This window comes from Lissotriton vulgaris, chromosome 9, assembly GCF_964263255.1.
Source record: "Lissotriton vulgaris chromosome 9, aLisVul1.2, whole genome shotgun sequence".
In the NCBI taxonomy this organism is placed as follows: domain Eukaryota; kingdom Metazoa; phylum Chordata; class Amphibia; order Caudata; family Salamandridae; genus Lissotriton; species Lissotriton vulgaris.
The window spans coordinates 841,003,323-841,029,235 of NC_141697.1; the positions used below are offsets into that span (position 1 = coordinate 841,003,323).

At 45.3% G+C, this 25,913-nt stretch overlaps 1 protein-coding gene across 1 annotated transcript in view; it reads right to left on the bottom strand.

Annotated features, from left to right (window-relative positions):
• Positions 1–25,913, bottom strand: part of ATG2A (autophagy related 2A) — a 2,120,972-nt gene that overhangs the window by 619,853 nt on the left and 1,475,206 nt on the right. The window contains exon 22 of the mRNA XM_086939522.1: positions 12,725–12,946. Coding sequence (XP_086795648.1) covers positions 12,725–12,946 — 222 coding nt within the window. The remainder of the gene's footprint in view (positions 1–12,724; positions 12,947–25,913) is intronic.

A 25,913-nucleotide genomic window follows, 5' to 3' on the forward strand; every position in this document is an offset into this window, starting at 1 on the left:
CAAGCACACAGCCCCATTCACTCCCTAAGCCCAGTTGGGGTGGTACCCCATGGCAAACGATACCCCTTAGTCGTCAACCAGAAAGACATGTTACTAGAAGCCCTCATTCCAACTTGGTACTGGCAAATAGCTTTACTCCCCTGGCGGACCTAGACATTAATGACTGACAACCAACACCTACTCAGACACCGCCTTTAGTTTCACTAGGGGAGGTGGAACTTATTCCATGCCGGTTCCTTAGCTGGAACGTGGCGGGCACTAGAGCTAAAAGACTAGATCCCACATGGATAGACTTTATAGCCAGTAATCACGTAATTGCCCTCCAAGAAACATGGGATACCTCACCAACTTTCTGGTTGGATGGCTTCACAAGCTTCACTATACCTGCAATCCCAAGCAGTGCAGGAAGAGCTAAGGGTGGACTAGTTCTCCTTTTTTCACTTAATTTGGCAGGGACGTTTAAACAACTAGAGTCTGGTTCCCCAAACATTTTAATGGTAGAGTGGACTATCTCACCAGGGCGGGTCCTAGTGGTCACAAATTTTTATAATTCTTGGGTTAGACAAACAGACACAGCCCACCCGGCCTATCGGGCGGACTGGTCTCAACTTGGGACGGAAGGTATGCTGTCCGTACTCTATAACAAATCACAACTAAAAACACTGGTTGGCCCGACCAAACATACGGCGACATTGTGGCACATGGCACAGGCCCGTCTGGGTTGGACAGGTCGGATCACTAAAATGACGCCCTTATGGGACACAAAGGCATTGGGAAACCTGAGAGGCTGTAAAGGGTTTGAGCGATGGGACTCCATAGGCATATCTACAGTAGGAGACCTGTGGGATACTGACTCAGTGCTACCATTCACGCACCTACAACACCAATACAGTCTAGGACCCACAGAGACGTTTAGATATGTCCAAGTTAGACACGCATTACTACAAGCAATCCCTGCAGGCACCACCCTGCCGGATTCCTCCCCGCTGGAGGATAGGCTACTGACAGAATACATGCTCCAGAGCGCCACCTCCCTTACCTATAAAAAACTGCTAAACAATCTCCAAGACCCGACACTAAAACTTAAAGAAAAATGGGAAAGGGAGCTAGGTGGCACTGACGAATTCGAATGGAATGAAGCGCTGGCCTCCCCGAAGGAGGTTGGGATCTCGAGTAAGCTCAGGCTAGTACAACTTAAAATCCTACACCGCGTCTACTACACCAGGCCGCTGCTGCACAAAATTGGGAGGGCACTACACCCCTTTTGTTTGAGAGGATGCGGGGAAGAAGGGACACTGATACACACACTATGGGAATGCCCGCACATTTGTGATTTCTGGAGGCAGGTACTCCGCTCAATCTCCCAGGCCCTTAAACTGTCCATATTACCGGAACCACGTAAATGCCTTCTGAACATCTGGGACCCCAATGATCTGGGCAGGTACGAACTGATTTGGGCATCGTTGGCTATGACAGTGGCTAAACGGGACATAGCGCAGAAGTGGGGGGCGCCAGAAATACCCACCGCTAGTAGGTGGGCCAAAAACATGGACATTCTCATGGTGACAGAAAGAGCTGTATACGTGCTCCGAGCAGCGCCCCGGAAATGGAACAAAGTCTGGGCGGCGTGGAACAAGTACAGAGGGGACATCTGTGCACCCTTGCCGGAAGGGGAAGACTCAGATTCGGAGGGGGAGGAGGAGTAACTGAACGCTCACGGGATGCTGCCTCGTGAACAGGACAATGCTACTATAGCGGCGCTGGCCCGGCCACACGCCACAGTGCGTGGAGAGGCACTGACTACTGTACCACGTGGGTGGGTGAAAAAGGTTGCGATGACACATGGTTAAGGGGGGTAAGTTGGGAAGTTTGTTCACACTGTTCAATGAAAAAAGACTTCGCCATCACTGACACAGGAGGGAGGGGTTATCAGGGAACTCAATCCTGCACGGTGTAACTCACAAATGATGTATGTAATGTACCTGAGCAATACAGGCAACGCAGTTCATGTTACGAAAAATCGCTCGTCACATATAGAAATGTTAAATTGAAATGCTATATGGGGATCGCCCAATGGAATGTATGTAACTGATAAACCACTATTCCTTCCTTCAATAAAGTCTTAAAAAAAAAAAACAGACACAGCCCACGTGGATCACTTGGAAAATGTCCTTAACGACTACAGTCATAAATCATGCACTAATTTCGATTTCATAATTTTAGGTGATTTTAACATTCAAAAATGTGTTTTGAAATGTAACTTAGGCAACTTGGAGGGTCAGACTGATAACGGCAATCTGCACTTCGCTCACACCAAAGCGGGGGAGGCGCTTGAATTTTTCCTTGCTAGCCTCAATATGTTTGAACCCCTCAGCACTGGTAGTGACGAATCATTGCCCACTTACAAAGGGTCAGAAAGTGGGTCCGTGATAGATTTTATTTTTGTTTCTCAGGGTTTAACCTCTAAGATGGGAAAATATGAGGTAACTGCCTCCCCACATAGTGACCACAACCCAGTTTCTGCTCAGGTTCACTGGAGTGACTTATGGAGCAAACACCTGGGCCTTCCTAGGGCTTGCACATCGACGGTGCCCAGTGACCAGGGCAGACGGCTTAAGTGGGGTAAGGTGGTCCAGGAAACCTTTATGGCTTCCCTGCTCCCAAAGATAGAGGAACCCATTTGTATCTGTCTAGACCAAAATGCCACTAACAATGAGATTATTTTAGCTTTTAATTTTATTTGCTCACAAACAGCTAAAGAACTCACAGTTCCCCAATCCCATTTGCCACCCAAGCCTCATAAATGGTTTGACAGTAATTGCTCTAGAGCCCATAAAGACCTGAAAAATGCACTCAAAACAAAGCCGAGGGATAAAACCTTAATCTCCAAATTAAGACGGGAGTATAAGCTGGTTATCAAAAATAGGAAAAATACAATTAAAAATAATGCCTGGAATGACTTGCTTGATGTGGATGTACTACGTAATAGTAAGAGATTCTGGGACATTATAAATAACCAATTCTTCTCTGGAGAGATTAACACAATCTCCGACTGCATTATCAGTGATGAGAAATGGGTTGACCATTTTAAAAACATATACGGCGGTAATGACTCTGTGGATGGAAATGATATGGGGCCAATCAGGGGGCTAGCGGCAGTAGAATTCAATGAGGAGGAGGTACACAAAGCTATAATGGACTCCACAAAGAATAAGGCTCCGGGCCCAGATGGAGTCCCGGTAGACTTTTTTATATACGCCCCAACCACCTGGTCTAAAGTCCTCACAAATGTTTTTAGGGCAACAAATGATGGATGTTTTCCAGAAACTTGGAATACATCTGTCATAGTGCCCATTTTTAAAAAAGGGGATAGGGAGAATCCGGGATGCTACCGCCCAATTTCTTTAATAGACTCTGCCTTTAAGATTCTGGGCAGAGTACTATTGACTAAATTGAGAACAAACCTGGAGCTTTGTGGGGGCCTCGCAGAGATTCAATATGGTTTTAGGGAGAAACGGGGAACCTTAGAGCAATGCTCAAATTTACATCTCCTAATATCCAAGTATACAGTAGCCGGGGAGGGTTCACTATATTTAGCCTTTATGGACCTCTCCTCGGCCTTTGACTTGGTTAATAGGGCCAAGCTCTGGGCTATACTCCGTGAGCTTGGTATTGAGGATTCTTTGGTGGCCCTCATAGCAAGTTTGCACCAGGGACTCTCTGCGAAGGTCCGGGTAACCAGGGAAGGGCGATGCTCAGACAGCTTCAGGTCAAATAAAGGTGTTCGCCAAGGCTGCATCTTGGCCCCACTTTTATTCACCATTTATATTAATGATCTAGGGAAGTCCTTGTTAGCAGGCAACGCAGACGTCCCGCGGGTAGGTGGGAAGCAGATCCCGGCTCTCCTATATGCGGACGATGCCGTTCTCATCGCCCGCACGGGCATTGGTCTACAGACCCTTCTGGAGCTTTTTGGTTCCTTTATGGCTAAATTAGACTTAAAAATCAATGTGACCAAATCACACACAATGATCGTGGGTCCACAGAAAAATAAATCACACACAAAAACCTTTACCTGTAAAGGCGAGGTTCTCTCCAGGGTCCCTGTCTTTCCATATTTAGGGGTCCTGTTTGATGAGAAAGGCTCTTGGGTTCCGCAAATTAAGGCCAAGAATATTTCTTTAGCCCGGTCCACAGCAGCCCTGATGGATTTCACTAAAAGGCTAGGGGCTAAACCAATGGAGGCTGTGTTAAAAGTTTATAAAAGTAAATGCATCTCCATAGCTTCATATGGTGCAGCTTTGTGGGGTTATGCCAACCTGGATAGTATGCAGAGGGTAGAAAACAAGCTTATTAGAAGAATCTTATTGGTTCCTAATTCTACACCTACCTACTCCATACATGAAGAAGTTGGCCTACCCTATATTATAGATGGATTGAAATTGGCCCCTTTACTTTTTTGGGCCAATACCTGGTTAAATACTGAATTGTCTCTAAACCACACAATTCTTAAAGATGTGATTGCAAGGGAGGGGGCAATGAAAATACCCTGGTTGAAATATATAAAGTCATCATTCACTGCCCTCGGGAGACCTGACCTATATACAACACCGTCAATAATTAGGAAAACGGACATTGCATGGATTAAGAAGGAATTCCAGGGGAGGACACGTCTAGAGAGAGAGGAGTCTGAAGTTAACAAACCACTAGTAAGAGCACACTTGGTTTTGTCCTCTTCCCCCTCGATGGAGCCATACCTGCAATTTGTTTCTAAACCCTTGCACAGATTTTTACTAACCAGATTTAGAATGAATCTGATCCACTATTCATTAGGCACCTTCCCTACGTGGGGTAAACCGGAGCATGCACCACCCTGTGAGTGTGACCAGTTTTCCTATCAGGACACTCTCCACTTTCTGTTTTTTTGTGCATTTTATAATACGGAGAGGAGAAAATATTTAATTCCCCTCCTGAAAACTCTTGGCTTCATACAAGTGAGACCAGCCTTGTTCTATCTTCAAAGATTACCGGATGCACACGTCACTTTCTGTGTTGCAAGTTTTCTAACAGCCGCATACAGAGGAAGGAACAAAAGAATCCCTAGAACTGTACTGTTTTAAACTAAAAACCAGCATATCAATTTGAACCCCTTTTTATATATTATGGTGATTAATCAAGTGACTCTTTTTACGGACACTGTGTAAAACAAATGTATTGTGGGTATTTTTAAAATGTTTTTAAATGTATGTATTTTTCTTGCCTTTTATGATTTTAACAAAAATCGAATAAAGTGTATTTTGACTGACTGACTGAGTAGTGCGCTATACAAGTATCAATTTACAAGTATCAATTTACATAAAGGCTTTAATTACTGGAACCTTGAACAAGAATAGATGTCTGTTTTGCAAACATGCAGCTGTTGCTGCAAGATGCAAACAAATGGAAACGTAGGCTAAATCAGCCCGCTGTAAATGCAGAAGGTAAACAAATGATATTTTGAATAGATGCATTTAGAGGATCAATATTGTTAATATTACAACACATAACAAATAGTTTCCATTTAGCTGCATAGAATTATCTGGTAGTAGGATTTTTTTGCTTCTTTAAGACTGGTAATGCATTCTGGTGGTAAGTTAAGAAAACCAAACTTTATGATTTCAGGAGCCATATCGCTAGATTGGGCTCCTCGGCATTTGGATGTCTGACTTCTCCATGGTTCTGCCTGAGAAGACAGGAATTGAGATATAGATTTTGATGAGGAACTACTGACAGTTCTAAAAGTGTTGTGAACCGCGGTTGACGAGCCCAAGTGGGAGCTACTAGAATCAGTATGAGGAATGTTTGCCTGAGCTTCCGAACCAGAAATGGATGGAGTAGGAGAGGCGGAAAAGTGTAGACAAATATCCCAGACCAATTCATCCACAGGGCATTTCATTTGGATAGAGGGTGTGGGAACCTGGAGGTGAAGTTTGGACATTTTGAGTTGTCCACTGTGGCAAACAGATCTATTTGTGGGAATCCCCATTGTTGAAAGTATTGAAGGAGAACTTGGGGATGAAGTTTCCACTCATGAATTTGTTGCTGCCCTTCTACTTAGGAGATCGGAAATCTGATTGTCCACTCTTGGGAGATGCTCTGCCAGAAGATGGACTTGGTAATGAATCGCCCAATGTCAAATCGTCTGAGAGAGGCATGACAGTTGCAGAGAATGTGTGTCCCCCCCCCCCCCCCCCCCCCCCGTTTTCGTAGACAGTACATTGTTGTCATGTTGTCAGTTCAGACTAGGACAACTTTCCCTATGAGGTGAGACTGAAAAGTTTTTAGTGCTAGATATACAGCTAGAAGCTCTAAATAATTGATGTGCAGAGCTTTGTACATGTTGCCCCATAGACCTTGTATTGTCAATTTGTGAAGATGGGCAGCCCAACCTGTGAGGGATGCATCTGCTGTTCGCATGATCTGTGGAACAGGGTCAATGAAAGGATGCCCTTTTAATACGTTTGGTTTGTTCCACCACAGCAGAGAGCAATGGGTGTGGCTGTCTACCAACACTAGATCTTGTAATTGACCCGGAGACAAATTCCACTGACGTGCGAAGCACTCCTGTAGAGGACGCTTGTGCAATCTTGCATGAGACACTATTGCGATGCATGATGCCAGCATCCCTAGCAGTTGCATGAACGTTCTGGCTGCTAAGTATTGATTGGCCTGAAACTGTATTAGCAGAGACTGAATATTCTGAATTCTGGCTGCATTGGGAGAGGCTAGAGCTGTGCAAGTGTTTAGAGTTGCTCCCAGATAAGACTGCATTTGTGAAGGCTGAAGGTGAGACATTTGAGCACTGACAGTGAAACCTAATTGGTAGAGTAGATTCAATGTGGTCTGAGTGTGGTGTAGACACTTTTGGTGTGTGCTGGACTTGATGAGCCAGTCGTCCAGGTATAGGAAGACATGAATCTGTTGTCTTCTGAAACGTGCCACCACTACCACTAGACATTTTGTGAATCCTCAGGGAGCAGTAGTTACTCCGAACTAGGAATACCTTGAATAGATAGTGTTTTCCTGCTATCACACATCTTAGGTATTTGTGATGAGTTGGGTGAGCAGGAATATTAAAGTATGTGTCTTTGAAGTCTATGTGGACATAAAATCCCCTTGCTGTAGTAGTGGAAGGACCTGTTGAAGCGTGACCATGTGCAAATGTTCTGAAAGTATATACAGATTTATCGTCCTTAGATCCAAAATTGGTCTTAAGGATGCGTCCTTCTTGGGGAGTATAAAGTACAGAGAGTACACTCCTGAACCTTGGTACTGTAATGGAACTGGTTCTATAGCTTCTTTTGTTAAAAGAGCTTGTACCTCTTATTTGAGAAGCTGCAGGTGTTCTGACGAGAGTTTGTGAGTGTGAGGTGTAATGTTGGGAGGATTGCTGGTGAAGTCCAGGCAATAACCATGTTAGATAATGTCTAGCACCCTTTTGTCTGATATATGGATTGCCAAATGGGGAGAACTTGTTGAAGTCTTCCCCCGACAGGTGTTAGATGATCGGGGGAAAGCATAGGCAAGTCAATCATTTAATCAATCAATCAATCAAAGCATTTATATAGCGCACTACTCACCCGGAGGGTCTCAAGGTGCTAGGGGAGGGGGGGTCCGCTACTGCTCGAACAGCCAGGTCTTGAGCTGCTTCCTGAAGGCAAGGTGGTCCTTGGTCAGGCGGAGGTGGGTCGGGAGGGAGTTCCAAGTCTTGGCGGCCAGGCAGGAGAAGGACCTTCCTCCGGTGGTGGCTCTTCGGATGCGGGGGACGGCGGCGAGGGCGTGGCCGGTTGATCGAAGCTGGCGCGTGGGAGCGTAGAAGTTGAGGCGGCTGTTGAGGTATCCTGGGCCTTGGTTGTGTAGGGCTTTGTGTGCGTGGGTGAGGAGACGGAAGGTGATTCTCTTGTTGACCGGGAGCCAGTGCAGATCTCTCAGGTGTCCGGAGATGTGGCTGCGACGGGGGATGTCCAGGATGAGTCGTGCTGAGGCGTTCTGAATCCGCTAGAGTCTCTTCTGGAGTTTGGCGGTGGTTCCGGCGTAGAGGGAGTTGCCGTAGTCCAGACTGCTGGTGACGAGGGCCTGGGTGACAGTCTTCCTGGTCTCGGTGGGGATCCACCGGAAGATCTTACGTAGCATGCTCAGGATGTTGAAGCACGATGAGGAGACGGCGTTGACTTGTCTGGTCATGGAGAGGGAGGAGTCCAGGATGAAGCCCAGGTTGCGTGCGTGTTCTGTTGGTTTGGGTGCGCTGCCCAGGGCGGGGGGCCACCAGGAGTCGTCCCAGGTGGAGGGTGAAGATCCCAGGATGAGGACTTCCGTCTTGTCCGAGTTCAGTTTCAGGCGGCTGTTCATCATCCACTTGGCTACGTCTGTCATCCCTTCGTGTAGGTTGGCTCTGGCGGTGGCGGGGTCATTGGTGAGGGAGAGGATCAGCTGGGTGTCGTCGGCGTAGGAGACGATGTTGAGGTTGTGTTGGCGTGCGATGGCTGCGAGGGGGCTCATGTAGATGTTGAAGAGGGTTGGGCTGAGCGAGGAGCCTTGAGGAACGCCGCAGATGACTTCGGTGGCTTCTGATCTGAACGGGGGAGGCAGACTCTCTGTGTCCTTCCGGCGAGGAACGAGATGACCCATTCCAGTGCCTTCTCCTGGATTCCGACGTTGCTGAGGCGCCGCACTAGGGTACGGTGGCAGACAGTGTCGAAGGCCGCGGAGAGGTCTAGGAGGATGAGGGCCGCTGTTTCTCCGTTGTCGAGCAGGGCTCGGATGTCATCGGTGGCTGCGATCAGGGCGGTCTCGGTGCTGTGGTTGGCCCGGAAGCCAGACTGCGAGAGGTCGAGAAATCCGTTCTTCTCGAGGAAGGCGGCCAGCTGCTTGTTGACGGTCTTCTCGATGACTTTTGCAGGAAATGGGAGCAGCGAGATGGGGCGGTAGTCACTGTTATTAGGAGAAGGGGAGCTACGTGTTGACGTCCCCTTACCTCTAACTATAAAAAAAATTCCCCTGTACCATCCTCTAAAGAAATTTCTACCGGAAGAGGATTGCGTGTTGGACTTGTACGAGGAAGTGTTAGGGTCTGAGAATGTAGTTTTAGACCCCGCTCTATAAAATGAGCGACAAAAGGAGCCTCTGCTTGAAGGAGATTGAAGTGGTCCCATGGATTTCGCAATATCCGTGTCTTTTTTCATTTTTTCTAAAGCCTCCTCAACCTGAGGTCCGAAAAGATTTTGTTTGTTAAAAGGAGTGTTTAAAATAGACTGTTGTACTTCTGGTTTAAAACCTGAATTTCTAAGCCAGGCATGCCGACGTAAGAGAATGCTGGTGTTAACTTCTCTCGCTGCAGAGTCAGCAGCATCAAGTTTACATCTAATAGAAGAGTTAGAAATGAGCTTCCCTTTTTGAAATAGCTCTTGAGCCTTTTTCTTGTGCTCTTCTGGGAGGTACTGAAGTAGACCTTCCATCTCATCCCAGTGTGCCCTTTAATACCTAGCTAGTAGGCACTGCTTGTTGGGTATTCACCAGTGACTAGCAGTTTAAGCAGCTTCCCTTTTCCCGGATGCGTCAATAAACTCAGATTCTTCATCTGAGGGAGGAGTATCTCCAGATATCTATGAGTTCGCTTTTTTACGGGCGTAGTAAACCACCAGTGAATCTAGAGAGAGCAATTCTTTAATAAAAAATTGTCATCTAAGGTCTCTTTATGCAGTGTAACTCCATGATATGCTGCTGCTCTGGAAATTAGCTCTAGATAGGAAATATTATCATTTGAAGGTGAAGGATTTGTAGGGTATAGGTCAGGATCATTATCCATAGGTGGATGAATATTATAATGATTCCACGGATCTGTAGGTAAAGGAATATTGCATTCGTCATCATTATCATCCCATCTCCTAAATCAGGCTGTGTGTGAGGAGATCCCTGTGGTGTTATGTGTAGTGGATCTGAGCCTGGCAGTATTGGTAAAGGTGAAGATGGTGGAAGTGGTGGAGGGGATGGAAAAGCAGTATAGATAGGACTTATAGCAATGTCTTTCCTCTGCTTAAGGGGGATCTTGTATCCAGGGTCCTCTGAACTGACTTTCCTTTTGGAAGGGGTTTTGGCTTATATACGTCCAATGTCTGGATTAATGTAAAGCTTTTTCTGCTTTGAATCCGATCTGTCTTTCATAATGTCTAAAATCGGTTCTAGGTGATCTGAAATATCTTCTTTGGATGTAAGAACTGGACGTTTCGCTGCCGAAGCTGACTTGTCTACTCTTGCCTTTGGAAGCAGCAGGTTTCAGCTTTGAATCAGAATTTTCTTTAGAAGCGGAAGGTTTTGGCTCCAAAGCGAACTTTTGTTATAAAATGGAGGATTTCAGCCTAGAACTAGATTTTTCTTTCGCAGAGGAATGTTTTGGGTCCAAAGACGATCTGTCTCTTTTTGATGCCGAGCCGGAAGGCTTGACTACTAATTTCGGTGCCGGGCCTGAGGGCGGGGCATCAGAAACGGTGTGTTGGTGCCGACCAAGGCCGAAGGCAGAGGTGATGCCAAAGCCTTATGTTTAGTGGAAGGTAGCTTATGGGGTGCGGGGGATTCTGTGACTGAGAAGCCCTCCTCTTCTTCCACAGCTGTGACTTCATGTTCGGATTCTTCTCCAGAGATATCAGGAGTATGTTGAGTGCTTTGACGCTGAATTTCTCGTTGACGAGCCCGACTATCTTGAAGAGTCTTTTTTGTTCGGAACAACCGATATGCCTCGCAATCTTCTTGCTTGTGCTCCAGTGAGAGGCACAAGTTGCACACTTGGTGTAGATCGTGTTAGAGTATTTGGCTGGCACGGAGGACAGAATTGAAACAGGGTCCGTTCCATCGCCAGAAGAATGAATCGATGTGGTTAGGCCCCAAGACCACCAACAATGTTTTTGATCGAAGACTAAAGATTTTCCCAATCGAATGGATACGCGGAGAGAGGGAAATGTGTAGAACAATACAGTCAAGGAAACAGTGGATTGCACACGAGGGGACCCGAAAGACTGTTTTGAACCGGAGAGCAGCAATACACGTTCGAACCCAACGGCGGAAAAAAACAATCTAACAATGGAGTCGATGTCCATGCACACTATCACCAAAAGGAGGAGTCACCTCGCCTCGTGACTAGAAAGTTTCTTTGAAGACAAACAACTTGCAAACATCTGGACCCAACACTAGACGGCAGGAGTAGGCAAAGCATGTGTATTCATAGCACATATGCCTTAAACAGAACAGTTACTTTAGATCCACATCAGTAAGGTATGGTGGGGCATGAAAGTCTTCTTGGCTTTGAGGATGCTGTTGCACAGCACCACCAGGTGCCAGTGATATGCTATGGCATGTACATTTTGTAGATACAGTTGTCACCTGGAAGGGAGATTCAAGTATAGTATCTGAAGGAGCTACCCTCCGTTAGAATGGGATATGATGACCACCCCTTAGAAAATTCAAAAACAGAGGTGACATTTTTTTTTTCGCTCAACCTGCTTGGTTCTGATAGCTGCAATGAGTGTGGGCATAGTAATTTGTTGACGGTGGGTTTAGAAGAAAAAAACAAGGACACAACTTCATTCACAGCCATTTTTTCTCCCAATTTTAAACAAAAAAAAACGTTTCCATTATTTTCGCTGTATTCTCAGGCCAAATGCAAGCAAACTGGGAAGATGGAATAGATATCTGAATGATTGACTAATAGGGGACTATTAATTCTCCTATACCGGTGGCAGTTGCCCACTAACCTGCTATTTTATAAATAAAGATACCATCACGACTAATGGAAGACGTGATTACATATTTTATTTATCGTAATCATACAAAACCATTATTCAATAATTTCAGTAAGTTTCAAATTTATATTATACACAAATATACATACATATGTACACAAATATATACAACAACAAAAAGACAAAGTACACTAAATTAATACAGGCAATACATGATCACAAACAAATCCTTCTTCACCCAGAAAAATTATTAAAGCAAAAGCTAGGTGTCCTCCTATTAATTCCAGGAAGTACACTCCAAGGTAGTCAGACACAATCGGTTTAAAACGGAATATGTAGAACCTAAATATGAGGAATGTGTCAAAAGGCCACAGCAAGGTACATCACAAATCCTTAACAGCACTTTGATCCCAAACATGTGGAAAAAAAGCACACACATTTTACCTGAAAACAATTTGTAGAAAATATTTTAAAATATTTTATAAATGCTTAATCGTGGCCCAAAATGTCAAAATAACGGCTCGGCATTTGGAGAGAACAGTCTCAGCATCTAAAGGGTAATCATTGAGTGGTAAACACCATATTTAAAAAAATATTGTGTTTTTATAACTGAAATAGCATTGTGCTAACCGCATGGTATGGGGGTGACAGTTAAAAATGTAGTAAGACTTCAGAATGTGAATTTAAATTGTCATTCTTCCTTAAACCCATAGAGCACTCACAGGATATAATGATTAAAATAAATGCTTTGTGGAAACTAACTCTTGATTGAATTCACATCCAAGGCATTTATTACTCTGTTTAGCACTGAATTAAATCACAGCATGTACATGAAAACTTCTCACAGTAACAGAGAATAGAAACCTCTCCTTTTATGGTGTCCACTGCCAACACATCAACCGCCTCTTCCTCAAGCTTTGTCCACTAGGATCACATCCCAGAATATTACTTACCATGTTGGAGTGGGCCCTTCGAGGCATTTTCTCACTGGTGTACAGATAGAGGAACTTGTTAATCTGAGAGGAGGCCAGGCGGTCACGGATCTCTAGTTCCTGCACAATGAATACCTGGCGTGATATGGGAAGCTCCTCTAGGTCAGAATTGCACACACGCTCTGCCAGAGCTTTTTCTGTGGGCAATAAAGCAGCAGGATAGGCTTCATGCTGGAAACTCACCTAGATTATAAAGAATAAACAGACTGTAAATTTGCAGATCTCAAACCAGCTGTGTTGTAACAGTGGCATACTACACAGTTTCTAATGGGTTTCTGCAACAATGAGTAGCAAACAAGTTACTTCCACACAAGTCCACTGGCATCCCCATACTGGTGATTTTCCAATGGTCAACAGACATCCAATGTCCTTAAATGGATGCAATCCTGTCATTTTACCACAAGAACATATTCCTTTTTTTTACATGCAGGCCCAAACAGTCTTATAATTGGGACCTTTCATTGGACAGTAATGTAGAGGAGGAGCCCTAATACATTAAAAGGAGAGAAGTGTAAAGTACTTGACAGTTGACAGCACTGCTGACCCCCAGGCTCCTTTATGTTGACCCCAAGCTTACTCCGGTCACCTCCAATCTCATGTATCTATCCTAAGCGGTGACAGTAGTATACTTTTAGTTCATTGGGTTTTGAAAGAAGCCAATAGGGCTTTTGGCAACTTTGATAAGATAGCAAATGTAGAACAATTTTTCATTTGTGACCTAAGAGTTCAAGCTTTCAGTATTTAAAATCCTTTCTCTATTCTACTGAAAAAGATAAAACATAAAATGTAGTATGGAAGTGGGAGTGGTCAGAGACAAACTATCCATCAGACTCTTTCAAAGACAAGCTACTTTATCTTTTCTTCATTGTGAAAACTGCTGAACAAATCTGTTGTTCCAACAATACTCAAATGAAAAAAAGAGCAAACATTCTGAAAGCTAAAGAACAAAGCCCCAATACTAGTCCAAAGGCTTTATCATGTCTGCAATAAATAGTTCAGAAGCCAAGAACTGACTTTATAAGCAGAGAGACAAAAGCCTTTTCTTTCAAAGTGCAGCCTCAATTTCCTTGTGAAAGTCAAGAGTTTCTAATCAACTCACCCATGAAAAAAACCTTTCACAATACCCTTAAATATATGGATTTGCCAAGGTTTTGGCTTTTTCACTTCTGGTTGACATCCTCAACTTCCTTTAAATCCCATCTTTCCAGGACTACAGTGCAATTGGAGGTTTTGAAAACAAAGTCATTTCATCTTTTGAAGTTAAAAGTCACAGATATACTGCCATCACTAAATAATATTCTGCTTCAGCATGAGATTTTTCAAACACTCACAATTGCAGGGCCACATTTTCCACTTTAGCTTCTCTTCTGGATATTCATTCAATAGTGCTTCATTGTGGGTGTGGTACACCAATGTAAATCGCCATTTGTGAGTCATTCCTCTGGTGGAATGTGCAATATGTATTTTATTTAACCTATTGTGAAAAAGGTAATACAAGAGCAGATCCTCAGGGAATAATAGAATAGAATAGAAGCCATTTATAAAGCGCCTGGTTACTCAAAAACAGAGTGTCCCCGCGCTGAAAACCGCAAAGGAGCTCAGAGGAATGAACACAGGTAGAACGGATATGGGCAAGGGAGGAGGAGATTAGATGCGGGGGAAGAGGAAAGTTTTCAATTTTCCTCGAAATCTAATTTCAGAGGGTTCCATCCGCATCTCGAGAGGGAGTTCATTCCAGCCCTTGGCAGCCAAGTATCTGAACGAGGAACCACCCATCTTGGCTCTAGTTATCTTAGGGATTTTGAACAACATCGTACCAGAAGATCTAAGGTTCCTGGTAGGCCGATGTATAGTGAGTAGGCAGTGCAGATAACCTGGACCGGTGCCATGGGCTATACGGTGGGCAAAGCATAGGGCATTGAATTTAATTCGCTCCTTGATGGGGAGCCAATGGAGTTTGGACAAGGCCAGTCTCCCTGAGGCTCTTCGAGGAAGCTTGAGCACAAGGCGCGCAGCGGCATTCTGAGCGCACTGGAGTTGGTTGGTACCCTTCTTGCTCAGACCCAGTAACAAGGCGTTCCCATAGTCCAGATGGGGGGTGACTAGGGCATGGACAATGGTCTTTCTTGAGTCCATGGGAAGAAGGTCTAGTACCTTCCGAAGGACCCTCAGTACGCTGAAGCATCTTGCTGTGACTTTGTTAACATGAGGTTTGTATGACAGGTTAGAGTCCAATGTTATGCCCAAGTTCCGCACCGAAGCCACAGGACAAGGCAGACTGCCCAGTTCCTCAGGCCACCACATGTGGGACCATGCGGAAGAAGATTTTCCTACCACCAACAGCTCAGTTTTGTCGCCATTGAGGCGAAGACAATTGTTGTTCATCCAAGCTGCCACGGAAGAGAGGCAGTTGGAGAAATTGGTGGCATCTTCTCTGTGGTCGGGCATAAGTTTGAACACCAATTGGGTGTCATCAGCGTAGCTGACAATGCCCACCCCATAAGTCTCTACTATGCGAGCCAGGGGTTCCATATAGATATTAAACAAGGTGGGGCTCAGACTCGAGCCCTGAGGAACCCCATGGCTCGCCTTTCTGAGAGAGGACTTAAAGGGGGGGCAATGCAACTGAAAGTTTCTGTTGGCCAGGAAGGACTCCAGCCACGCAAGGGCTGACCCCTTTACTCCCATTCCAGATAGCCGAGACAGCAGCGTTGAGTGCAGCACGGTGTCAAAGGCTGCACTTAGGTCTAATAGTACCAACGCTGCTGTCTCTCCCTCATCCACTATGCGCCTAAGACTCTCGGTGGAGAAAAGTAGGGCTGACTCAGTAGAGTATCCGGCTCTGAACCCTGATTGAGTAAGATGTAAGAGCGAGTGATCTTTCAGATAACTCATGAGTTGCCTATTCACTACTTTCTCCACAATCTTGGCACAACAAGGGAGGAGGGATATGGGGCGGAGATTCTGGAATTGGGAGATGTGGATGTTAGCCTTTTTTTTAAGGGGGATTACTTGGGCAATTTTCCAGGCATCTAGTACCTTACATTCCTTGAAGGACAGCGATACAATAAGACTGATATAGTCAATTATTGTAGACTCCATGACTCCTCTGCAGCGAGTCGGTGGGCATACATCACTCGGAGAACCGGATTGTATGCTGTTAACAATGCTGAGAAGCTCTTGTTTCTCAGGAGTGATGAAGCACGTGAGACCAGGGGTCCCCGTGTTGCTATTGTTGACTTCTGCCGATTCGCTAGAATTGGACTCATCTTTTGTGAAGGTGGCATCGATTTTGTCAATCTTGTTAACAAAAAAATCAGCAATGGAGTCACATAGTTCTTTCGAATAAGTGTCCTGAGCTTCCAATCTAGTAGGAATAGTAAGTTCTTTATAGATCGAAAACAGTTCTTTGGTAGGATTATCCGCTGAATCGATTCTATTTATGAGGTGGCAGCTTTTTTCCGATCTCACTAATTTATGATATTTATGAAGTTCAGTCTTATATAGCATTTTATCCTCGAGATTGTAATGTTTTCTCCAGATGCGCTCTAGAGTTTTACATCTGGCTTTGGCTAGTTTAAATTTTTCAGAGAACCATGGAGCGGTTTTAGACTGCCTGGCGGGGGGCTTGGATGTCCATCCAGGGCATTGGACAGCCAGTTATCATAATTTTCGTAGGCTTCTTGAAGAGAGGTACTTAGCGAAGGTGGATTTTTTTGGAGAGCAAGTCTGAAGGCTTCTTGGTCAAACTTCTTGCAGTTTCTTCGTTTAAGGGAAGGGGATTTAAGGATTCTATTATCTATGGGTGTATTATCTACCAGGAACGGAATGACAAAATGGTCGGACCAAATTATTTTTACCTGAGGGAAGGCAGTGATGCCTTCCCAGTTGGCAAAAATGGGGTCCAGTAGATGGCTGTGTTGGTGTGATGGGGCAGTAGATTGTAGATTCAGTCCTAACGACGCCAATGCCGTGGCCACCTCCTGTGCCTCCTTAGACTCCCTATCCTCAAAATGGAGGTTTAAATCACCTAAAATTATAAACTTTTTGTAACGGAGAGCTGGCTGCGTGATATAATCAAGAAGATGACTTTCGAATTGTCCAGCTGCTTCAGGAGGACGATACATCAGCAGACCGTTAATGATATTTCTCGGTCCAAGTTTGCTGGTAAATAAGCCGCTTTCACTGTGCAGTATAGTGGCTTTTGTTAGGGTGCATTCTAACTCAGCTTTATGAATGAGGGCGATCCCTCCCCCTCTTTGTTTGTGTCTGTCTAAACGCAGTAGACAGTAGCCAGGGGGGGTAGCTTACACCGCTCCCGGGGCAGACTCCTCATCCAACCACGTCTCAGTTAGAAATAGCACTTCGGGCTTATTGCTGGTAATTAGATCGTGGATTTCCAATTTGTGTTTTTTCATCGACCTACAGTTGAGTAATAGCATGTTAGGTTTAGCTAAGGGCAGTGTATTGCTTTTAGGTGATGAAAAAGTGTGGTTACAATAGTCGCAGGTGGTAGGTAAACTATCGGCTGGATAGTTATGATCACAGCCATTGGCCATTTTGGAACGTAGAAAAAGAAGCTCCTGTTTCGTGTATTGCACGAGGTGCCTTACCGGTTCCGGGACATCAAGTGGAGTCAGAGGACTAAAAGGAGTCGCCCCGCGCCCAGGACTGTCGCGGACGGGCGCAGACGGGCTGGACTCTGGCTTGACTCCGGCGCGAATACGGCGCGTCCGCTGCGCGGAGTCATAGCCGTTTGTTTTTATACTTTTTCCTCTCGCCCCAAGGGAGGAAGCCCTACCCAAGATGGCGGCCGCACTAACTCTGCCCGAGCCCCAGGTCGAACAGCCCCAAAATCGGCCGGACCCTCTGGGGGAGGTAGCGCTAGATGTGGCGAGTACAGACCAGTCAGGATTTAAATTTAAAATGAAATGAAGTCTTCACCCAAAATCGGAAAAGACAACAGCGTCGCGATAAATCCGCGCGCTTAGTGCAGGGGGGAAAGGACACAGAGGGCAGTGCACACAAAGAATAATATTTTTAAAACAGGCCTAGAGAAGGAGTAAGAGTAACCGCCCGGCTCAAGCCTCAGGCGTCAATTGCAGGATTCTCGCGAATAGAGTCCTTCTACTGTTTTTATACTGTTTCCTCTCGCCCCAAGGGAGGAAGCCCTACCCAAGATGGCGGCCGCACTAACTCTGCCCGAGCCCCAGGTCGAACAGCCCCAAAATCGGCCGGACCCTCTGGGGGAGGTGGCGCTAGATGTGGTGAGTACAGACCAGTCAGGATTTAAATTTAAAATGAAATGAAGTCTTCACCCAAAATCGGAAAAAAGACAACAGCGTCGCGATAAATCCGCGCGCTTAGTGCAGGGGGGAAAGGACACAGAGGGCAGTGCACACAAAGAATAATATTTTTAAAACAGGCCTAGAGAAGGAGTAAGAGTAACCGCCCGGCTCAAGCCTCAGGCATCAATTGCAGGATTCTCGCGAATAGAGTCCTTCTACTGTTTCCTCTCGCCCCAAGGGAGGAAGCCCTACCCAAGATGGCGGCCGCACTAACTCTGCCCGAGCCCCAGGTCGAACAGCCCCAAAATCGGCCGGACCCTCTGGGGGAGGTAGCGCTAGATGTGGTGAGTACAGACCAGTCAGGATTTAAATTTAAAATGAAATGAAGTCTTCACCCAAAATCGGAAAAGACAACAGCGTCGCGATAAATCCGCGCGCTTAGTGTAGGGGGGAAAGGACACAGAGGGCAGTGCACACAAAGAATAATATTTTTAAAACAGGCCTAGAGAAGGAGTAAGAGTAACCGCCCGGCTCAAGCCTCAGGCGTCAATTGCAGGATTCTCGCGAATAGATCCTTCTACTGTTTTTATACTGTTTCCTCTCGCCCCAAGAGAGGAAGCCCTACCCAAGATGGCGGCCGCACTAACTCTGCCCGAGCCCCAGGTCGAACAGCCCCAAAATCGGCCGGACCCTCTGGGGGAGGTAGCGCTAGATGTGGTGAGTACAGACCAGTCAGGATTTAAATTTAAAATGAAACAAAGTCTTCACCCAAAATCGGAAAAGACAACAGCGTCGCGATAAATCCGCGCGCTTAGTGCAGGGGGGAAAGGACACAGAGGGCAGTGCACACAAAGAATAATATTTTTTAAAAAGGCCTAGAGAAGGAGTAAGAGTAACCGCCCGGCTCAAGCCTCAGGCGTCAATTGCAGGATTGGGAGCGGTCTATTTTTGATACTCCTGCTCTTTCAAGGCATGACCAATTAATTGAACAACTGGAAGGCTTTCCTGAATTATTTGCTTCTGATGAGTTAGTACAAAAAAACCTGCTTCTCATACACCAAGCAAGATTTGTACCCTGTACATTTACGTTGTGAGATAATATAAGATGATTACCTAAGTAGTGGTGGTGATAAGTAGAACGAGCTTAGGATATAAAATAAAGAGTTGCTTTTCAGAACCACCTTTGTGCTGGTAAACCTACAACTTAAAACAAAGGCTGTCTTGCAGGTGACATATTTCAGCTCTCTCTTCAACATTTGTTTAAAATGATGTGCCCGGACTGTTCTGTAATCGTACAATGCAGTGCACTTTGCAACTGGTGATTGAAAAATCTCTCAAATTCATTCAGCAATCCATTGGAAAAACAGAGAAGTCTCAACTGACCTACACATGAAACTGCAAAGTGCAGCAAGATGTATGCTAAAAGAGGACATCTCTAGCCCAAATTAAATCAAAATGTTAACAATTTCAAGAAGTATGTACATCTGGTGCCATTGCTAGTATTAATATACCTTTGATAACAACTTCTCTGGTAAATACTATATATTCCCGCAGATTCCTCACCTCATAATTATTCCCCAGGCACCAGACTGGCCCAGAAGCCTTTTCACCATCAATATCTGTCCGGTGCCAGTAGGTGGCAGCGAACTGCCTCAGCTGAGGCTTTGTCATCCCCAGAAATGATAACATCACATTATGTATGTCGTTTGGCGGCGCCAGTTCCCACATGTTTCCGCATTCCACCAAGGAGTGCGGAGAGGAAGCGAGAGAGCATTTACGACAGTGACAATTACAGCAGAAGATACAAATGTATAACTTGGAATCTTATTAATAATGGCACTAACTCATCAGGGGAGGCGGCAAGGCAGTGGGGAATCTACTGGAAGATACCAAAGCAACACCCCAAGGAAGGGGAGATGAACAAGTTACCTACCTTCGGTAACAATATATCTGTAAGAAACATTAGTAGTGATAGATTCCTTATCTTAGAATCATCCTCAGGTGTCAGACTGGATCCGGAAAGTTTTCGTCAGCAGTACTCCTACGCGTCGGTAGGTGGCGTCATGCGGCTCTGCGTCCATCGGTGGCGTTGTGGTCGCCGAGATGACGTTGCAGACACTACTTAGACGCCGCCCACGCGCAATGACATTCAGTTAGGTACACGACTTTCCACGGCAGGAACGCAGAGCCATGCAAGATACTGACCACTGGTGCATTGAAACTAGGGCCCTGAAAGGTATGACCTTAACCCTAGAAATCAGTTTGCAGAACAAGGAGGATGGGTGGGGCGGTAAGGAATCTATCACTACTAATGTTTCTTACAGATATATTGATACCGAAGGTGAGTAACTTGTTCATCTGAAAGGAACACATAGTGATAGATTCCTAACCTTAGAATAGATACCCCAGCAATACCAACTCCGGTGGTGGGTCTGTGAACCAAGATCACACCAGGAAGTCCCGGAGAACAGAATGGCCAAAGAAGCCGTCTCACCGGACTTGGCTGTCCAGGCAATAATGCTTTGTAAACATGTGCAGCGAGGCCCACGTGGCTGCCTGACAGATCTCCTGCAGGGAGACACAATGTACCAATGCAGAAGTGGCTGCAGTAGCTCTAGTGGAATGAGCACACAGTCCCGACAGAGGTTCTTTTTTAGCCAAAGAGTAACAGGCTTTGATACACAAGACAACCAAGGGAGAGACAGTCCTCTTGTGTACTGCTCAACCTTTCTGGGTGCCAACGTAACCAACAAAGAGTTGGTCATCCACCCAGAACTGATGTGTGCGGTTGAGATAAAATGAGAGCGTACGTTTTGGGTCCAGACCGTGGAGCCTCTTCTTCTCTGGAAGGATGCGGAAGCGCAAAGAAGGTGGACAAGGTAATAGTCTGTCCAATGTGAAAGGCCGTAACAACTTTTGGCAAAAAGGAAGGACGGGGTCTGAGCACAACCTTGTCTGGATGGATCGATAGAAAAGGAGGCTAACAAATAAGAGCCTGGAGCTCACTCAGTCGCCTAGCAGAGGTGAGGGCCACCAGGAAGGTAGTCTTCAAGGTCAAGAGACGAAGAGGACAGTTGTGAAGAGGCTCAAAGGGAGCGCACACCAAGTATGGAAGAACCAGATTCAAGTCCCACTGTGGCATCGCAAAAGGAATAGGAGAAAAAAGGTGTGTAATGCCTTTGAGAAATCTATTTACAACAGGGGACTTGAAAAGAGAGTGCTGATCAGAGAGCCTGAGAAAGGCCGAAATAGCAGAAAGGTAGCCCTTGATAGTGCCCAGAGCAGCCCTGCTGGGGCAAAGAACGAAGAAACTAAAGGTATTCTGAAAGAGGGGCAGAAAGGGGATCCACAACCTTTGCTGTGCACCATGCCACAAACTTGTTCCACCTGCAGGTATACCACTTTAGTGGAGGGACGCCTGGCTGCCAGAATAAAATCACAAACTTCAGTAGGCAAGTCGAAAGGAATCAACTGCCGCTGCACTATCTCCTCGCAAAGAGGTGGAGGCTGGACAGGTTCGAGTGGAGGACCGTCCCGGGCTGTTGCGACAGAAGATCCTCCCGAAGAGGCAGTCTGATTGGAGAATCGATGTTCATACTGAGTAGCTCGGGATACCATACTCTTTGATCCCAGTCTGGGGCCACAAGGATTACTTGTGCTCGGTCGCGCCTGATCCTCTTCAGCACTCTGGGCAGAAGTGGTATAGGTGGAAAGGGGTGCAACAGACCCCTACTCCACTCGCGACGAAAAGTATCGCCGTGCGAGTGGCGCCTTGGAAATTTTAACACGCAGAATTGCTGACATTGCGCGTTCTCTTCGGTGGAGAATAGATCTCACCAAGGCTCTCCCCACTGCTGAAGAGACCTTGCACCACCTCCGAGTGAAGACGCCATTTGTGATCCATCATGCACAGGCGGCTGAGTTTGTCTGCTCTGGCGTTCTGAGAACCTGCCAGGTGTTGAACCACCAGGAAAACGCCCTTATATTCCAGCCATGGCCAGAGGCCGATTGGAACTGTGTCGTTCCACCTTACTACTTTGTCACTAATATGGACAGGACGGGGAAAAAGGGAGGAGGGATCGCCTTAATTTCTCGAGCCTGTTATAAGGTGAGAATGTCAACAGAGCCACTACTGGACGCAGAGGCTGTGTTTTTAAGTATAAAATTAAACAACATGGAATGCTTCCAAGGAATCCTAGTATACAGACCCCCTGGTCCTAGGTCATCATTTATCACTACCTTTCAAACCTGCATCGAATTCTGTTTTAATGAGAACTCCTTTACGCTGCTGGGGGATTTTAATTTTCATCTAGAAGTAACAAATAATTCAGATACTTCAAGTCTAAGTTCAGTTTATAACTTTATTCGAATGTTTAAAAAACATCATAAAAGTGTACAATTTAAAACAATACATACACATGGTACTCGGAATACAGAAACAAAAAATAACATTGTCACATGTTGTGGGGATTGCTGCACATAAAATTACAGGAAAACCATGCTAAGTCTAGCTCTGATAGATTTCAGTATAAAAGTGGCAGTATAAAAACATATATCTGGGCTTGAGAGTGAAAAGAGAAGCCTCAAAGCACTATCAGTAGTATACATGTTATATTTAAGGAACATAGGCTTGAGGAAACAGATGCGTTGTGCTTTATACAGAGGACAGAGTAATAAAAAGTGCATTGTGCTTTGTTTAGAAGAGCCATCACATGGACATGGGGTAACTGGATGGGATTTCATAATCGGGAAAGCAACCAAGTTATGCACTATACCTAGTCTTAGCCTTGAAAGAACAAACTGGTGGGACTGTCTGTGGATAACATTGAGGTACATAGGAATACCCCGACTATCATCATTCAGGGACAGGTGGAAAATATGTGTGGAATATTCTCTAGTAGCATAACTTCGCACATCCGATTTCGCCCTAAGATAAACATTTTTTAGTTCCTGTTTGTCTAGAGTGTTCAGACTGGTAGGGTCATTTCCTAGGTCCATGTCAAACAGGTCTTTAACAGTCGAAACTACATATTTTAACCATGGAATACTTAAAACTTTATCCAAGAGTAAACAGTCTTTGATGATATCTTTGGTAAATGCTGTTTCCGGCTTGGTAAAAATGGATTTCCATACCAACAGTGGCCTTAATCCAGTGAGGTCGGACAGGTAATCCAGATCTAGTTCCGAATGAGTTAGAACAGTAGATGCCGAGGTGGGGAGACAGAGCAGCCGTTTAATGAACTTGTTTTCTTCAATTTGCAGGGCCTTGGCATTGCAATGTCCCCATACCCCCGAGCCGTACAATGCTATCGAAGTACATCTGTGCTTGTATATAGTCAGCATATCAACAATACGGCGGCTTCCTACTTTGGAGGCAAAGCGGAAGACGCCTAAGGATGCTTTCCCCATTCTGGCTTTGACATTTGTTTCCTCGGGGGCCCATGATCCTCTGTCATTGAATGTGACTCCCAAATAGCAAAAATTTGTGACAGTTGCAATATGGTTTTCCTTAAAAGAGAAAGGTTTAAAAAGTTTCAGCTTTTTCCCACATACCATGACAAACGTTTTAGAATTATTAATTTTGAGTTTCCTTTTCAATATAAAATCATAAAATCCATCCATCAGTTTTTGTAGGCCTATAGGGGTCCTAGAGAGAAGAACTGTATCGTCGGCATACAGTAATACCGGTACAGGGGTGCCTCCTACTTGGGGGGCATCAGCATGGATTTGCTTTAGTTCTTGTTCCACCGAGTTAATGAAGAGTGAAAAAAGCAACGGGGCTAGTACACAGCCCTGTCGAATGCCAGATCTTACTCTAATCTTCCGTGTGCACTCACCCTCAGGACCATAACGAATTTGGGCGGATAGGTTAGAATAAAGTGTGGCTAAGAAATAGATGATATTGGGGGGGGCTCCCATACCCAGCAGGGTTGTCCATAACAAGGCATGGTCGACCAGATCAAATGCGCTTGAAAGATCTGCAAAGCACAAAAATAGTGATCCCGGCTTGGCCTTGGTATACTTCCCTATTAAAAGGTTCAGGTTAATACATTGTTCGATCGTACCAAGGCCCTTTCTAAAGCCATATTGGGATGGGGCAAGAATGTTATTGTCTAAGGCCCAATCTTCCAGGCGTGCTAACAGGACCCTACTCAAGATTTTTAGTGAGGAATCCAAAAGGGAGATAGGGCGGTAGTTCTTAGCCTCTCCTCTATCCCCCTTTTTATAGATTGGAATAATAATGGATTCACTCCACGTAGAAGGGGTCCTGTTATTCATAGCAGCATTAAAGGCTATGGTCAATAATGGGCTCCAGAGGGCTGGATCATATTTGTATAGGTCGATCGGTACCCCGTCTGGGCCAGGGGCTTTTCCCCCTTTACTATTCCTTATAGCCAGATCCACCTCATGAGTCGTTATTATCGGGGATTCAACTGGGGTAATACAGGTGATGTTATCATTGGCTAGGGACTCTCCAGTTGGATCGAAGATCCCTGAGAAATGGGCCACCCATCCATCTTCGTTAACTTGGGCAGTGAGAACAGGGAATTCCTCTTTTTGCAGGAATGGGCTATTGATGGTGCTCCAAAATAGTTTACTGTCCCGGAGGGCTGCGGCTTTGCTCAGATCTTCCCAGGCTATTTCTCTAAGTTCTTGTTTCCTGGTTTTGAGCGTATTTTTATAATCGGCCCTCAGGGATTTAACCACATCCCTGTCTCTCGGGGTAGTTGAGAGGGCAAGTTTGAGGGATTTTAGTGCCTTTGTACATGCTTGGTTGAACCAGCCCTGTGTGGCCTGTCCGGTTTTAGCCTTCTTTGAGGTGAGTGTTTGCTTAATTATGATACCCAGATTCTCAAAGTTATTTATTGATTGTGCTGGTGGGGCTTCCGTATCAAGACAACTGAGTATCATATTTAGGCCAGCTTTGACCACCCTGCGATGTAAATCCTCTGCTTTTTCCCCACTCCACTTTATGCGAGTCCCGTTAGGTCTGCATGGGGTAATGTCATCGACAACCCTACCAGAGAATACATCCCTATGGAGCTCACAGTATAAGACCATGGTAAGTGCATTGTGGTCACTCAGGTCGTGATCTAAGATCTGGGGAACCGAACAATGGGGAGCTACCCGGTTGGAGATGATCAGGAAATCAATAATGGAGGTGGTGTTTCTCCCCGTAAAGGTAGGCGCCAGATTGCCCTCCTTATCAGGTGCATGGTGATGGATTGATATATCAATTTTTAACATCAAATTGTTAAGGGAAGTGCCATACGGAGAGTGTAAAAAGTGGAGTAAATTTTCCCCATTTTCCCCATCATAACCACAGGTAGTTGAATATGAGAGAGGACAAGTTCTAATATTAAAATCTCCTCCCCAAACAATATCATAAGATACAGTTGTTTTACAAAGAATTGAATCCAGAGCTGATTCTAGTTCGTCTACTACAGTGGTGCTGGAGGGGTCAAACGTGTTATTATAGTGATTAATCAACAATAGATTTCGGTCCTTGCCTACCAACATTTCCAAAATTTGCGAATGGGACCCCACAATATGACTTTTTCTTACTCGTAAAGGTAGATGTACAGAGAGTAAAATCAACAATCCCCCTTTGGCCCTCCCCATTGCAGATTCCACCGCATTACAGTTATAAGAAACAAAACCATCAAAGGCAATATCTTCCACTGACCACGTTTCCTGCAGACATAGAATATCATGAACCACAATATGTTCCCTCCAACTCAGTACTGAAGCCTTTTGCCGCCACCCAGCAATGTTCCAGCTCATCAATGAATAACCCTTAACCCTTTGGTCCATAACTGTATTAATGTGGATAGTTGAGACAGAGGGTGTGGTACGGGTCG